Source organism: Calliphora vicina, chromosome 1 (assembly GCF_958450345.1).
Source record: "Calliphora vicina chromosome 1, idCalVici1.1, whole genome shotgun sequence".
In the NCBI taxonomy this organism is placed as follows: Eukaryota; Metazoa; Arthropoda; class Insecta; order Diptera; family Calliphoridae; genus Calliphora; species Calliphora vicina.
Genome location: NC_088780.1, coordinates 105688080 through 105702154, shown reverse-complemented (window position 1 = coordinate 105702154; position 14075 = coordinate 105688080). Strand labels below are relative to the sequence as shown.

At 29.7% G+C, this 14075-nt stretch overlaps 3 protein-coding genes across 9 annotated transcripts in view; 1 reads left to right on the top strand and 2 right to left on the bottom strand.

The window, feature by feature from the left end:
- mask (multiple ankyrin repeats single KH domain) overlaps positions 1-6956 on the bottom strand; it is a 39733-nt gene extending 32777 nt beyond the window's left edge. For 2 of the 7 annotated variants that reach the window (XM_065515418.1, XM_065515425.1), the window contains exons 1-2: positions 6594-6956; positions 3082-4721 (exon numbers count right to left, since the gene is read on the bottom strand). In XM_065515418.1, coding sequence (XP_065371490.1) covers positions 3082-4554 — 1473 coding nt within the window. In that variant the 5' untranslated portion in view covers positions 4555-4721; positions 6594-6956. Of the gene's footprint in view, positions 1-3081; positions 4722-5640; positions 5861-5896; positions 6380-6593 lie in introns of those variants that run through there. The other 5 variants (XM_065515420.1, XM_065515419.1, XM_065515422.1 and 2 more) reach the window with 5 other exon arrangements.
- Positions 6957-8072: 1116 nt separating this feature from the next.
- LOC135963518 (uncharacterized) lies at positions 8073-9090 on the top strand. The gene is made up of 2 exons (XM_065515417.1): positions 8073-8908; positions 8963-9090. Exons 1-2 carry the CDS (start codon positions 8607-8609, stop codon positions 9075-9077), a joined length of 417 nt encoding a protein of 138 aa, XP_065371489.1. The 5' UTR covers positions 8073-8606; the 3' UTR covers positions 9078-9090.
- A 206-nt stretch (positions 9091-9296) lies between these two features.
- Positions 9297-11043, bottom strand: LOC135963517 (homeobox protein cut). The gene has a single exon (XM_065515416.1). The coding sequence runs from the start codon at positions 10912-10914 to the stop codon at positions 9469-9471; it is 1446 nt and encodes a 481-aa protein (XP_065371488.1). The 5' UTR covers positions 10915-11043; the 3' UTR covers positions 9297-9468.
- Between the last annotated feature and the right edge of the window lie 3032 nt (positions 11044-14075).

Here is a 14075-nt window from a genome sequence, read left to right as displayed (position 1 = left end):
TATTCCCGAAAATAAATAGCAACTTAAACGGAACTATATCGGATATATTTATGTAGCAATCATGAATGTAAGTTATTTGGGCGATTCGGAAGGTTGATTTCAACATAGGGATGAACATGACTCCGTTTATTTTTTCACAAACATTTATTTAATACAAATACAGGACTCTATAAGTTGTTATCAATTGATTATTTTTAAATAATATTAGTAAAAAAAAAATATATGTATATTTTCAGAAAGTAAATACGTGTCCCGAAAGGAAAATCTTAAATGTTGTATATGAAAATAGAGTGTTTGATTTAAAATACTACTACTAAACTATTTAAATTAGACATCAAATCTCATGAGATGAAATAGTTATAAATAATAATAATTTAATTCATTTTTTTCTAATTTAAATAAAAAACTATCATTATCAAATAATTAGGTGATAAGCGGACTTTTTATTTAATTTCATTTCCCAACAATTGTGCAGTTTAATAAATTTTTATTTGCGTATTAATCTTAGACTGACAAATAAAAGCAACAATGATTTATGGAGGTATGTACATAGTTTAGAAAACATATTTTCATACATACAAAATCTATCTACATATTGAGGGTCTATTTTCAATACAGTCTATCTTAGATTTTTTATGAAAATGAGAAAATATTAAGCAAACAAGTCCACATCTGTGCTAGACATTTCAATGTATAAAAAATATTTAATGTTAACTAATTTTAACATTAATTTCTTACTATTTATGTATATAACAAATATACCTCTTGATTTCTATATCCATGAAATAATATGAATAAAACGTGCTGGTATTGACCAAAATAAATCAAATTTTAATTGTATTTCTTACAAAAATACATAAAATTTGCAAAAATATATCAATAATCAACAAAAATATATTTTGAAAATTATCGTGTAAACAAGAATTAATTGTATTTGATATTTTAAATTTGGAAAGTATTAATACACAGTAGTGTCGTCTGTAAATATCTTAAGTTTTATTAATAGGTATAAAATTAATATTTTTGTAGAAAAAACCCCTCAATCTTTAATAAATTTATCATCAATAATGAAAAATTTTTAAATTAAATTAAATGTAGAATTTAGTAACGGCATTAAAAATACACAGTAGAAGAATTCAATATAAATAAGCAAAATAAACTGTTTTTTCCTCTCATGAAAATTTGTGTTTTTTTAAGATGGAGGGTTTTGAATATAGTCGTTGATATGTATTTTTATTTAATGGCAACAAATAAATAAAAATGTGATTGTCATACTTTTATTAAATAGGAGTATGTATTATGCAAAAACTAATGTTTTAATGAGCAGTGACAATTTTGTTTTATTACTAGAATTTAACCAACGGAATGAAACTAAAACTAACTTCTCAGATAAAAAAAAATCAATTGAGTAAAGAAGATATTTTTGACATCCACAAAATAAAAATAATAAACAACTAAAATAATATAAAATAACAATAAATAAAAAAACACTCAATTCTAACAGTAATGGAAAACTTTGTAGAAATGGATGTGTGAATGAATAATAACGTTGGATTTATTTATTTCTAGTTTAGTTTGTTTGTTGAATGAAACGACGACGTGCATATTGCTGAGAAACTTGCCAGTCAGCTTAAACATAATGGTAAATCATTTAAAAGATACAATTTGGATTTCCGTTTTCAGATACAACAAACTATTGTTGTGCATATTATAAGCAGAGGGGTCGGTCGCTTTCATTTTTCATTGGTAGAATTTAGCATTTTCAAGAATTAAAATTTTAAATAGGAACAGAAATACAAAATAAGTAGACGAATTTGTTTGCATAATTGTTGTTTAGATTTAGAATTTTTTTTACAAAACGAAAAATGTATACATATGTATATGTATGGACACAGGAAAATAATTTATATTCCAAACAGAAAAAAAGAGTCCGACAAGAAAAACAGAGAAAGGAATTTTACAAGACTTGGCGTAGGCGACTATGTTATCAACTTTATTGTTATAAGGCCAGACAGTTTTTAAATGCAGGTTCAGATTACTACTGTTTAATGAAAACACATTGGAACTAAACTTTTATTTATGTACATATGAAAAGATACCATTGCATAGGTCAAACATGGAGAAAATAAACTATGTTGATAATTTCGGAATAAATACAAGATTGCATAGTGAAAAATCATAACACGGGACGGGAACGTATCATGACTTAGATTTCTTCCATTAAACAACATCACTGCTGTATATCGCAAAAGCAAGATATACAAAAAACACAAATCGATTATTGTGTGTCACAGACCACTTGAATATGAAATGCAACAAAACAATCTTATGTGTGTTGGAATACTAAGGCAAACGTATTACTTATTTTCGTGTTGCTGTATATTATCAAGCACAATGCGTTTTAGCTGAACCTATAATATTAATTATATTATTAATTATATGAAGTAAACAAATGTTAGGCGCAAGTTCATTTATTATAAATAGCTCAAAGAATACATTAAAAATAAATTTAAATACTTAGTAGACTGGAGTACACTTTCTATCCCGCTAATTGCGTTAGTCATTTAGAATATATTCATTGAATAGGTCAAAGGTAAAATGTTTTTAATTTGTATTTTTTTTTAATGAAACTTTATTAAAATATTTCTATAGATCTGAAATATTTCTATAGATCTGATTGGGATAACATCAGTTGAAAATTTTTAATCTCTAAAAAAAATGTCGGTTTGAAATTTAGCTAAAGGATTTTAAAACATATTTATTATGGTTTTTAAATGAAAAAAGGTAAATTATCCAAATGCGAAATACTTTTGTTTTTTTTTTCAAAATTCGCAATAACTACATTTTAAACATTTAAAAAAAAATTAACTATGAATTAATTAGAGAAAGCATTAACGTTGTTAAAGAAAATATAGACTAAGTTGTATTTTGCCATTATTCTTGCAGTTGCTTCTTGGTGTTAAAGCAAGAATAACTGTAAAGAAAATCACATTACGTATAAACTTAAAAATTGAAGCTGCATTTAAAAATTTCAAAGAAAGATAGAAATAGGTAAATGTAATATTTAATGCTATATCTTACCTCTGAAACTGATTCCTCGTCTGATTCAGAAAGATCCGTTACCGGCGGTGGATAAAGTTCCGTATCCGTGTCGGAATTATCGCTTGTAATGATGTTTTGCAGGGCATTTGAAATTGCATTTACAATCCCAACGGATGACGAGAGCGAGGATGAATTCGAGGATGTCGACGTTGAGTTTGAGCGGGAATTACTGGCAGCGGCTGCAGCTACTACCGATGATGCGGCAGCAGCACTTTTAAGCTTTTGTTTGAGGGCGACAGCAGCAGCGGCGGCAGCTTGAGCACCAGCACTAGAAGATGCACCGGCACCTTTGGCCGCTGCAGCTGCGGCAGCCGCTGAACCCACCAATAGCGGTAATGCGGAGGTAAACTTTAAATGGGCATCTTTCGAAGATGACCCAGATTTAGCTGAAGCAGATGATAACGCTGATTTTCCCGAGGAAACGGCTGCGGCCTGCTGTTGAAGGACAAGCGCTGCAGCAGCAGCGGCGGCAGCTGTTGAAGATGATTTCTTCAATTTCGAAGAAATGCCACCAACACCAGCATTTGCATTTGTTGCCGATTTACTTGAGGTAATTGTGGGCACAGTACCAGTAGCCGTTGACGTTACAGCCGTCGATGGTGGGGGTACTGTGTTTAAGGCTGCCATATCAATATCTACACCACTAACACCCATTGGCATGCTAGATGCTATTGATACTGTTGTGGCTGATGATGTTGAAGCGATGGTAGTTGTTGTTGTTGTTGCTGCTGAATTTTTTGGCATTTTATTGCCATTGGCAGTGTAAACTGCGGAGGTTGAAGCAGAGTTAGATGCTTGACTTATGGGGGTGTTGGTCGTAGTTGTGGTGGCGGTATGGGGGGAATTATTAGTGTTGTTACTGTTATTGTTAACTTTTAATTTAATTTTTGAATTATTTTGGTTGGTGTTGGTATTGTTGTTGCTGTTATTGTTGGTATTTTTCAATCTAGCCGAATTCGCAAAGTTAGTTGCAGTGGCAGCAGCACTTACAGCAATACAGCTGGCACCGTTATCCAAATCGGTAGCTGATAACGATGTTGTTAATGTTGTTGTATCTGAGGTGTTGGAGGAGGCAGATGAGGAAGATATTGATGTAGTGTAGGCGTTAGCGGAGGAGTTGTTTTGACGTCCTGCTGTGGCATTGCCCTGTTTTGAGGACTTTTTATTGCTGCTACCAGTAACAGCAGCAGGATTTTGAAGTTGCTGATTATTATTAGTTGCAATGGTGGATATTGTGGCAGCTACTGTTGTAGCTGTAGCCAATTTTAAACTATTGTTATTGTTATTATTATTGGTACTGTTTTTCTTATTTTTTGAATTTATTTTCTGGTGTTGTTGTTTTGAAGTCTCTAACGCTGCTGCAGTAGATGTTGTTGCTGCTGTATTGTAAGTTTTTGAATTTGTCCGTGACGTTGCTTTATTTAAATTTTGATTTTGATCATCTTTATTCATTTTCTACAATTTCGTAATTTTTTCTTTTGTTTTTGCACAAATATATTTATTATTCTCTTTTTTTATTTGCTTCACGTTTAGCACACAGTATTATTTTTTGTTGTTATAGTTGGTTACTTTCTTTTCTCGTATTTTTCTTTATTTCGACTTATTTTTTCACAAAATTTCTAAAAAAAAAAACATTTTAATTTTATGACCGAACGAAAAACACCGAAGTTTATTTAAAATTATACGAAATGCTTTCTTTGTATTCTTTTAAATTTCTGGTTATATTTAATTTCTTTTTATTGTTAATATTAAACACACAAACATTTTAAATTGCTAAAGGATGATTAATGTTTTCCTATTTTAACTGTGAAAATCATGGAGCCCGCATTTAAGTAATACTTCAATTTATTCTATTGCATACTAATAAGGGTTTAACAAACATGTATCTTTAGTATTTATTCAATTATTATGGTAAATATAATTTTTTATTAGTTTTACATGAAACCACTTGGCAATTAAAATTTTTATTCTATAAAATAATGAACATGCACTATGCAACCCTGTATTGACTTTTGTCCTTTCTTCTTTTCATTACAGTCATTCTGTCAGACAGTCAGTCACACACAAACACAGTTACACAATACACTCTACAAACACACATATGAAAAATACATTTGTTTGGCTGCGTGTATAATGCTTGTATGAGTATTTCCCCTAATAAAAATGCATTGCTGTCAAAAAGAATAAACTAAATGCAAAAGAAAAAAACAACAGAAACGGCGTATGCACTCAATTAAAGTAAATTAAAGGAATTTAAAAAATATTGTACATATGCATGTATAAACTACATATATGTGTATATGGTTGTTGTACATTGCATAGATTTGCGTACAAGTATAATTCAAATAATTTTTACAAAAGAAAAATGGCAATAACAAAATTATTAACAAATCAATTTATGCACTAGCCAGCAACACTATTAAAGAATATTTCGAAGTGAAAAAATATTTGAAGAAAAATTGTTTTTAGATGAATAATAAGAAGGGAGCCAGCCAGAGCCTCAATACATACAAATTCAAAATATGAACCTAAACTCACATACACAATTCTTTTGGTCGTCATACAACACTTTAAAACTCACTCACGACTGTGAACAACGACACAAAGAGACGTGCAACGAAACTCGAACTTAAAAGGAAATTGAAAAAAGATTTTTTCTTTATTGAAGGGGCGTGTTAGCTGAAAGGGCGTTATATTTTTTCAAAGATTTTCACTAAATTCTTTCATAAAACTATTAAAATTTCATTTTCCTAACGAAAAAATACCACTTGAACATTTAATTATTGATATAAACCACAATTTATTTCATCATAATGGTTAGATTGGCGACGTCAAAAAAATTTTTCTTCACATCACACAAAAAAAATCAGGTTTCAGAGCCTTTCATTTTTCACATTTTTAAGTTATTTTTTTGTATGTTTTTTACATAATTTTGTAGAAAATTTGTAGCACTACAATGACCCAGCACTTTTTTTATTAAAATTTATTGAATTTTAATGAGTTTAGACAATGAAAATTTTAATTATTCACCAAAAATTTTTTCAAGAATTTTCACGATGTGCTAACGAAACTTCAACGAAATTCATTTACACACATTTTTACACCGACTTGAACGAAGACCAAATTTTTGTACGGCGAATTCACTACAAAAAAAGACGAGCGACATTTAAGAAAAAAGAAACACAGAGAAATGGTCAGAAGCAGAGTTGTTGCAATATGTAGTATGAATTTTAATAACTTTCCGTGCAACCGTATGTTTTAAGAACAATAGGAGCACTTGAAAAAAACTTTTTGTAACACGGGTTTCGGCTTTTATAAATTCTTTGCTTTATTTTCAAAGCTTCACTTTTTTATTCATATTTTAACATGTTTGACTTAGAATGTTTTAACAACACCTATCCAATATATGTACACTTTTTCGAGTTTAATTAACTCATTATTTGTAATTTTATTAATTTATAAGAACTTATATTATCTCTCACTAACTTAACCTCAATTTAATATGCGAAAACGCGTGTACTTTTTGTTTGTGTTTACTGCCGTATGAATAAAAAGTGACTAAATTTTTTCGCTAGTATCGCACAAATTCACACAGTTGCTTTATTGGGTATACGTTTTTTTTCTTCTTAATTATGCATATGCGAATACTTCATGAAAAAATTTTTCATTTGCAATTTATGCACACTTAATCACTTTTTAACGTTTAAACTCCACATGTTCTTTGGATAATGGACTTTAAATAATAGTTTTATGCAAAATTTAAATATTTTCTAGCAATATTTCTATGCGAATTTAAGTAATTATCAGATCTATATTTTACACCACATTCACATAACTTGCACGGTTGTTTTGCCACTACATATATTTGTTTTCGTATGGTAATACTTGAAGGCGAATTGAAAAAAATACAGAGTTGTATTTTAATAATATATTTTTTTTCTTAAATATTTTTAATTAAAAAAAGAATATTAAACTTTCATAAAATAATATAGATTACTTTTAAATATAAATTATACCTATATCTTGTTCGTGACTTTGCTTAAAATAATAGTTTTAGATCCTATAATTTCTGATATTCTATATCTTGGCTCATTTAATATAGGCAAAGTATATGTCATTGAAAGGGAAACCTAACTCTCACATGAAATATAAATTTTTGATAAAAATTATTAATTTGAATACGAAAAAATGTAATAACATAAATAAATGAATCACCATGGTTTTTTAAATTTTGTTACCAGTAATAAAATTGTTCGCATTGATAATAGTGATGATTATTATAATCAAGTTTGGTTAACGTTACCGAAATAACTGCAATTACCGTTACCGATAAAATACCGTTACTAAATATAATCGAAAATCCATTTACCTCTAAATACCGATATTTTATTGACAATTTAATAAAAAATGTTGGTTTCAATAATTAAGTTAATGGAAATCTGAAGAATTTTAAATATGATAAAATAGCACCTTAGTCAACTTTTAGTAAATTTGGAACTCATTAACAACCCTAAATCACTAAAATCTTAAATATCTCTTAAAATAATTATTCGATTTCAAATGTTTTGACAACACTTAAGGTATTTATAGACGGCAATACTGAGTATTAACACTTTTCAAATTTAAAATATTATTGAAATCATTCGGTATTTCAAAAAAATCGTTTCGAAAAAACATTTATTGTTTACACGATAGTATTACAAATTGTTTATTTCTTTGTTGATTGATATTTTTTAAAATACATATATACATTATACATATTTAAAAATACATATCCGATACATATGAAAATAAAAAGATTTTGAATTGTTTTAAACAAAAAAATCATTCGTATTTTTGAAAATCTAATAAAAATTTTGTTTAGACGATGAAATTGTATTATGATACTTGAGTTTTTGACAAATATTAATACTCAGTATTGTCGTCTATAAATACCTTTAAAAGGGCTTGAGATGCCAATTAAAAAAGACATCATTTTGTGAAAATTTAATTTTTTTTTTTAAATTTTATAATATTATCAAAAATCACTTTGAAGTAGCCGGCTTATGGCCGTACCGAAGGATTTTTTTATCATTTTATTTCATTTATTGCAATATTTGAAAGTCACATTTGGTCAATAATATTAATACATCCATATCAACACTAACAGTAAATATTGCAGAATTTAACAAATTATGTATGATTACAAAACATACTTAAAGTAAAAATTGTGGACCTCAGCCAAAAAGTGATATAAAATATATATATTCAGAAACATAGGGTCATATTTTACGCAGCTCCGGGGTATATCGAAAAGCTATTTCACATAACATTTTGTGTCTTAATAGCTGTTTTTTGGACACATCCATCCGTTACCGAAATAACTGCAATTACCATTATCGAAATAGTCCAAATTATCTTTTAACCGTTTCGAATCGGCGCCAACCTTGATTATAATCGATATACATACATATTTAAAAACTAATTTCACTTTCAGAAAAATTTAGACATACATTTTTTTTAAAATGATTTGTGAACCAATCTTGCCTCAACTAATTGATTTAGAGTATATAAAGAAGTCACTTGAAACCACTAAAATTGTTGAGGAGAAAGCTCAAGATCATGCAACTGTTGAACATAAAGTGTCATATGAACAAAAAGATTACAATATGCTTCCATTATTTAAAGATCAATTTAATCACTTAAATGATGTTCTTTCGTTGCTCTCCAATGATTATTTGGCTTGCCGTTGGAATAAATTTTTGGATAATTTGCCTGAGAAATACATACGAATACGTTTATACATGGATTACAAACAAACATTGGAGTAAGTTAAGTGTACTTTTCATGTTAAATATTTGATTGCACTTTTACTTTATAGAACTCGTGAAGTTCGACGCAAATTATTGAATGGAAATTTTTATGGTGTTAATAATAAACTTGCCCCAATTCCACAGTTAAGTGATCCTAGGACAATGAAAATTAATCAAAAGTAAAATACTGACATGTAAATTTACAGTTATGATTACTATAATTCCCATAAATAAATACAATACAATTTATCTATATAAGCATATATGTTTATAAGCATATCTAAGCTAATAAACATGGCTCCGTTTGTATTTTAAGTAGGTATGCCTAATTTCTTTCTAGATTTCCAAAGAGCTCGGACAAAACGCAATCATAAATGTCAGCATTACAAATTATAGTCTTCATTCTATTTTATAGAGAAAAATCTTTTATTATGTATTACATAAAAGAACCGCCTTTTAAGGAAGTAGTATAAGGAGTAAAACTTAAAAACGAATGTTAAAAAGAAAAATCTTAAATTTTTCTATCTTAAACATCTAATTGCATCGATCATTAACACTATTTATATATAAATATTTATTTTTGTAATTCTTGCATATTTGCCTCAAAGAGAGCGGTATTAATTTTATGCTTCAATGTGAGCAATATTTCTCGACTTTTAATTTCACGCATTTCATTGGCAACATATTCTCCGTAAGTTGTAAATTCATCACGCAAAGCAGACGTGACTGCAGATGATGAGTTTAGGGCGGAATTGTTTAATGGGCTGTTGGAGGAGTTGACACCAGATGAGGCAGCTGCAACAGCTAAGCTATTACGTAAATGAAGTTTGGAATTAGTTGGCGATGTGTTTATGGATGGTGAGGAAGCACTTAGTAAACTAACTCCTGATTGTTGCTGCGAGGGAGTAGCTGTCAATATTGTGGTTGTATGATGCGTTGATGGATCGTAATAAATACGTTTGGTTGTTGTTGCGCCACCTGATGGCGATACTGTTTGTATATGATGTTGTTGCTGATGTTGGTGTTGCTGCTGCAAATGTTGATGGTGATGATGCTGTTGCTGAGCATGATGTTGGTGTTCATAGTAGTCATTGTTGTCGTGATGTGTATCTCTTCTTTGGATCTTTATTATACGTGCCGGTATGGTATGTACCGTTGTGGTGGAGGATTGTGTGTGACCAGCATTTATGCTGGAGACAGCAGAGGAAACCCCATGATTTGATGATGTTGTTTGATAATTAAGTTCCTCATCTGATGCCATATGATGTTGCATGCCCATTGCGTCCATATTCCCCTCTACATCTTCAATATGATGTAGCTCTTGATGTTCGCTTTCGACGTTACTTATTTGAAGTTCCCCGCCACCTGTATAAGTGTCGGCATGATGTTGCTGATGATGATGTTCCATCGGTAAACTGATTTCTTTTATATTCATTTTTGGTTTAGCATCCTCTATTTCCTCTACATCTTTTGTTGTCTCCTCTATTAACTTTTCCAATTCATGTGAACGACTGGAAGCTGTTGATGTTGCCGCACTTGCCGGAACCGCCTCATAGGAAATTGCCGTTGATCTCCGAGGTAACGTGAGAAATTCTTCATTTTCGTTGCCAGAGCCCATGCTTGTGTCATTGACAGGCTGTATGGCTTCCCGTATAATGAACTTTGTCGTCACTGTTCCCTCTTCGGTAATCTCGGCCTTAATGCGCCCTTTATTGGAGCGACATGCTTTCGGTGAACTTAAAAATTGTAAATATTTAAAACCAAACCATTTCGAGTTGTACGGTTCCTTTCTTTTCATGCGATTTATTTCACGATGATATTGGGTGCGCAATGTATGGAATTTCTTTTCAATTTCCATTATGGGTATATTACCGCCCAGTGTTTCGGAAACCTCAACTAGCAGTTTCTGTTTTACATCTTTCTTGCGATAATCCTCATGTGTCATATCCCATAGACCGCGTCTTTTACGATACTCCTGTATCAAAGCTAATGTCTTTTCACGTGTCCACTCCATGGCCATATTTTAATTGCTACTTGTTTAAACTTTTTTCTTATTTCTTTTCTAGTATGTACATCAAGGCATCACAACATCCCCACTCGCTTTTTTGTTTTCTTTAGCTACGTACAAATATGTATACAAATACTCACGAAAAAACAGAAACAGATTAAAAGAAGAAGAAGAAAACCCAACTGTCAATATAACCGATGACAGCTGTTGTTGACATTTGATGTATTATTAGCAAAACTACTCAATAACAGATGTCGCTACATTATCTCCTGTCTGTACAGAGTTGTATTTTGTATTTGTTTTTCAAAATTTCCACGACTGGAAACGATTGGAACGGCAGCGAACATGATTCATGTTCGTCAAACAGACTCCTCAAACACGCCTATCTAATTTACATGCGTGTTTGACAAACACTATTAAGCAGGGATTTTTTACTCGTCGGACAGTAAAAATAACGATTTTTTTGAAATATTTAAAACAAGGCGAATCTATATATAAATTCGCCTTGATTTAAAACGAAACTTGCTGATAATATAGAAAAATTTATTATTTTTTATAAGTTGTGTGTTAATTGTGTTTAAAAATATTAAACATACCAATTAAATTAATAATAAATTAAATACCGATTTTCAAAATGCAAATGAAATCAATTAAATGTGTGTTAATTATTATCATGGAAAAAAATAAGAAAAGGAAAGAAGTTTGTGTGTCGTCTACATAGACTTACCACCTTTTGAAATTTCCAAAACGGGACACCACTGAATGATCAGAGACAAATTCAAACAAATTAGTTTATAATTATTATCCTATTTTATTTAGTAAAATCAACAATAACACATTATTTTTAATTGTGAAAAATCTGGAGAACTATCACTGTGAAAGTCTTCGAACTTTATAAGATCCAATTTATTACCTGTGTATGAAGTCTAACCAAAAATGGTTAGACTTGCGAGATTCCTTAAACATTGTTCGAATAGCTCTCTTATCATTTTACATAGTTTGGGTGAAAATGGTTGGGATTGGATAAGTGGGCGGTGCACCTCTATACAAAGTAAATTGTTCATTTCGAATATCTGGAGTACTATAATTGTAATGTATTTAAACTTTGTATGAATCAAATTGTCTGGATCAGAACAGTTGGTGTGGAACCTTCCACACAAAGTACATAGTCAATTTTGAATATCTGCATAACTAAAATTGTGAGATTCTTCAAACTTTGTCTCATATCAAATCATATTCTGATACTACAAAATACATGCTAGTCAATGTATTTTGTTGTCGCGAAAGTTAGGTTTTTGACAATTACGTCTCGTCTCTATGTTACCCTATGCTAGTATTTAATAAAGTTTAATTATTTCAGTCCTTAATTTAAAATTTACATTTTTAATCGATTTTATCAGCTTTTTATATTATGGGAAGTTATAAATACAACAACAAACTCAGTCCATTTCAATGGACCAACAACTCAGCTTTAACTTAAGGTACAAGCATCCTAGAGCGAGTATCTTGCCATTTATTTTTCATGAATGTTAAAAAATGTTTACTGATGTGTTTATTGAATGAGTTTTTTCGGAACTCATAGAAGTTATTGCACTAAATATATTGTTAAATAGTGATATTCAGTTTTTAGAAAATACAATATTTCAGAAAATTAAGCATCCTGTATATCGGTATTTCTAATTTTTGATTTTTTTAATATTTTTTGTGGTAATTAATGAAAAAGTTATGTTTTTTTTTCCAAAACGGGACAAATGGAGTCCCGTTCAGAGTATCGCCGGTACAAGGGGCATTCGACTCTAAAACTGGTCTGTCCCGGCGAAAACTGGACGGTTGGCAAGTCTACATAATAATAAAATAAAATGAATAAAAAAAGTTCCAATAATAGAGTTACTTGTGTGAAAAAATTAGAAAAAAGTGTAAATGTTTAACATAAAAAATATATAATAAATTAATATTTTTAAAAAATTAAATTAATATTTTTAAAAAATGATGTGTAAATTATTATTTTTTAAATATTTCACTAGCCTATCATCTAGAGTGTCCAAAAAACCGGCAAATTTTAAAAACCGGTTTACGATTTAACCGAAAAAGTGTGTTAAATACAGATTAGAAATATATTCGTATCCACTATTTAAATCAGGTATTATTTCAGAAATCGCATGATTTGTTGAAAATTTATTTAAGAAATAGTAAAATGTCATAAAACATTCAAAGTCGTTTTTCTCGAAACGACTTTATTTGAATTATGACGTTGTTGCAACGATATGTATTTAATTTTTTATTTTTTTTACCTTTTGTACCTACTAGTTTTAATAAAAAATACTTGTTTATACATGAAAAATAATACGATTTAATAATAATTCGATGAACAAAAAACAAATGAGAAGTGTTGAGAGTTTCGGAGAAGAGAAATACAGATCGAAAAATAACATTATTAAATATGTAGATAACATTATAAAATATAAGATTAAAAAAATAATAAAAACAAAAATAAAGAAAAATAAATTGTTTTTTTAAAATAGATTTTTATTTTTTAAAATTAGTGAACATTTTAAAATGTTATTTAATATGATTATACAAGGTAGAATTAGGTTAGTCCAGCGCAGTTAGCCTCCATTGTAGTGCTAATTCTTCATCCATAGACTGCACCAGGTTCTACAAGTATTCCACTTTCGAATCCTAAGCCGTTATTGTACTGTTTCCTAATTTCCCTTAATTTCATATTGCTTTGTTAGTTTACGTATTTGCAAGGCATTGTCAGAGAAAATAATAGTACGTATCCTGCTAGTTGCAACATCTCCAAGTATTGCCGATTATGACGATTATGTATAATTCAAGTAATAATCCCCAGTGTCACCAGGTTTACAAATATGCTTTCCGTCGATTGCACCGATGCAGTGGGGAAAGTTACAGCGTTTGTAGTAGTTTTCACTTTCCATTTTACACTCCATATGGTTTGCTGGTAACTGTAGTTGAACATTTAATTATAAACAATTTATTTTATTGAGAACACTTTGAAAGCTTTGTATAAATCTTTGAGACAAATAATAAAGTTCTTCAAGGACAAATAATGAAATAATTATCGATCAATTCAAAAGTTTTTACGCTCTCCTAAAAAATATTAAAATTGCACTTAAGTTGTTTTTCAAAAATCCAATATCACTGACTCATCA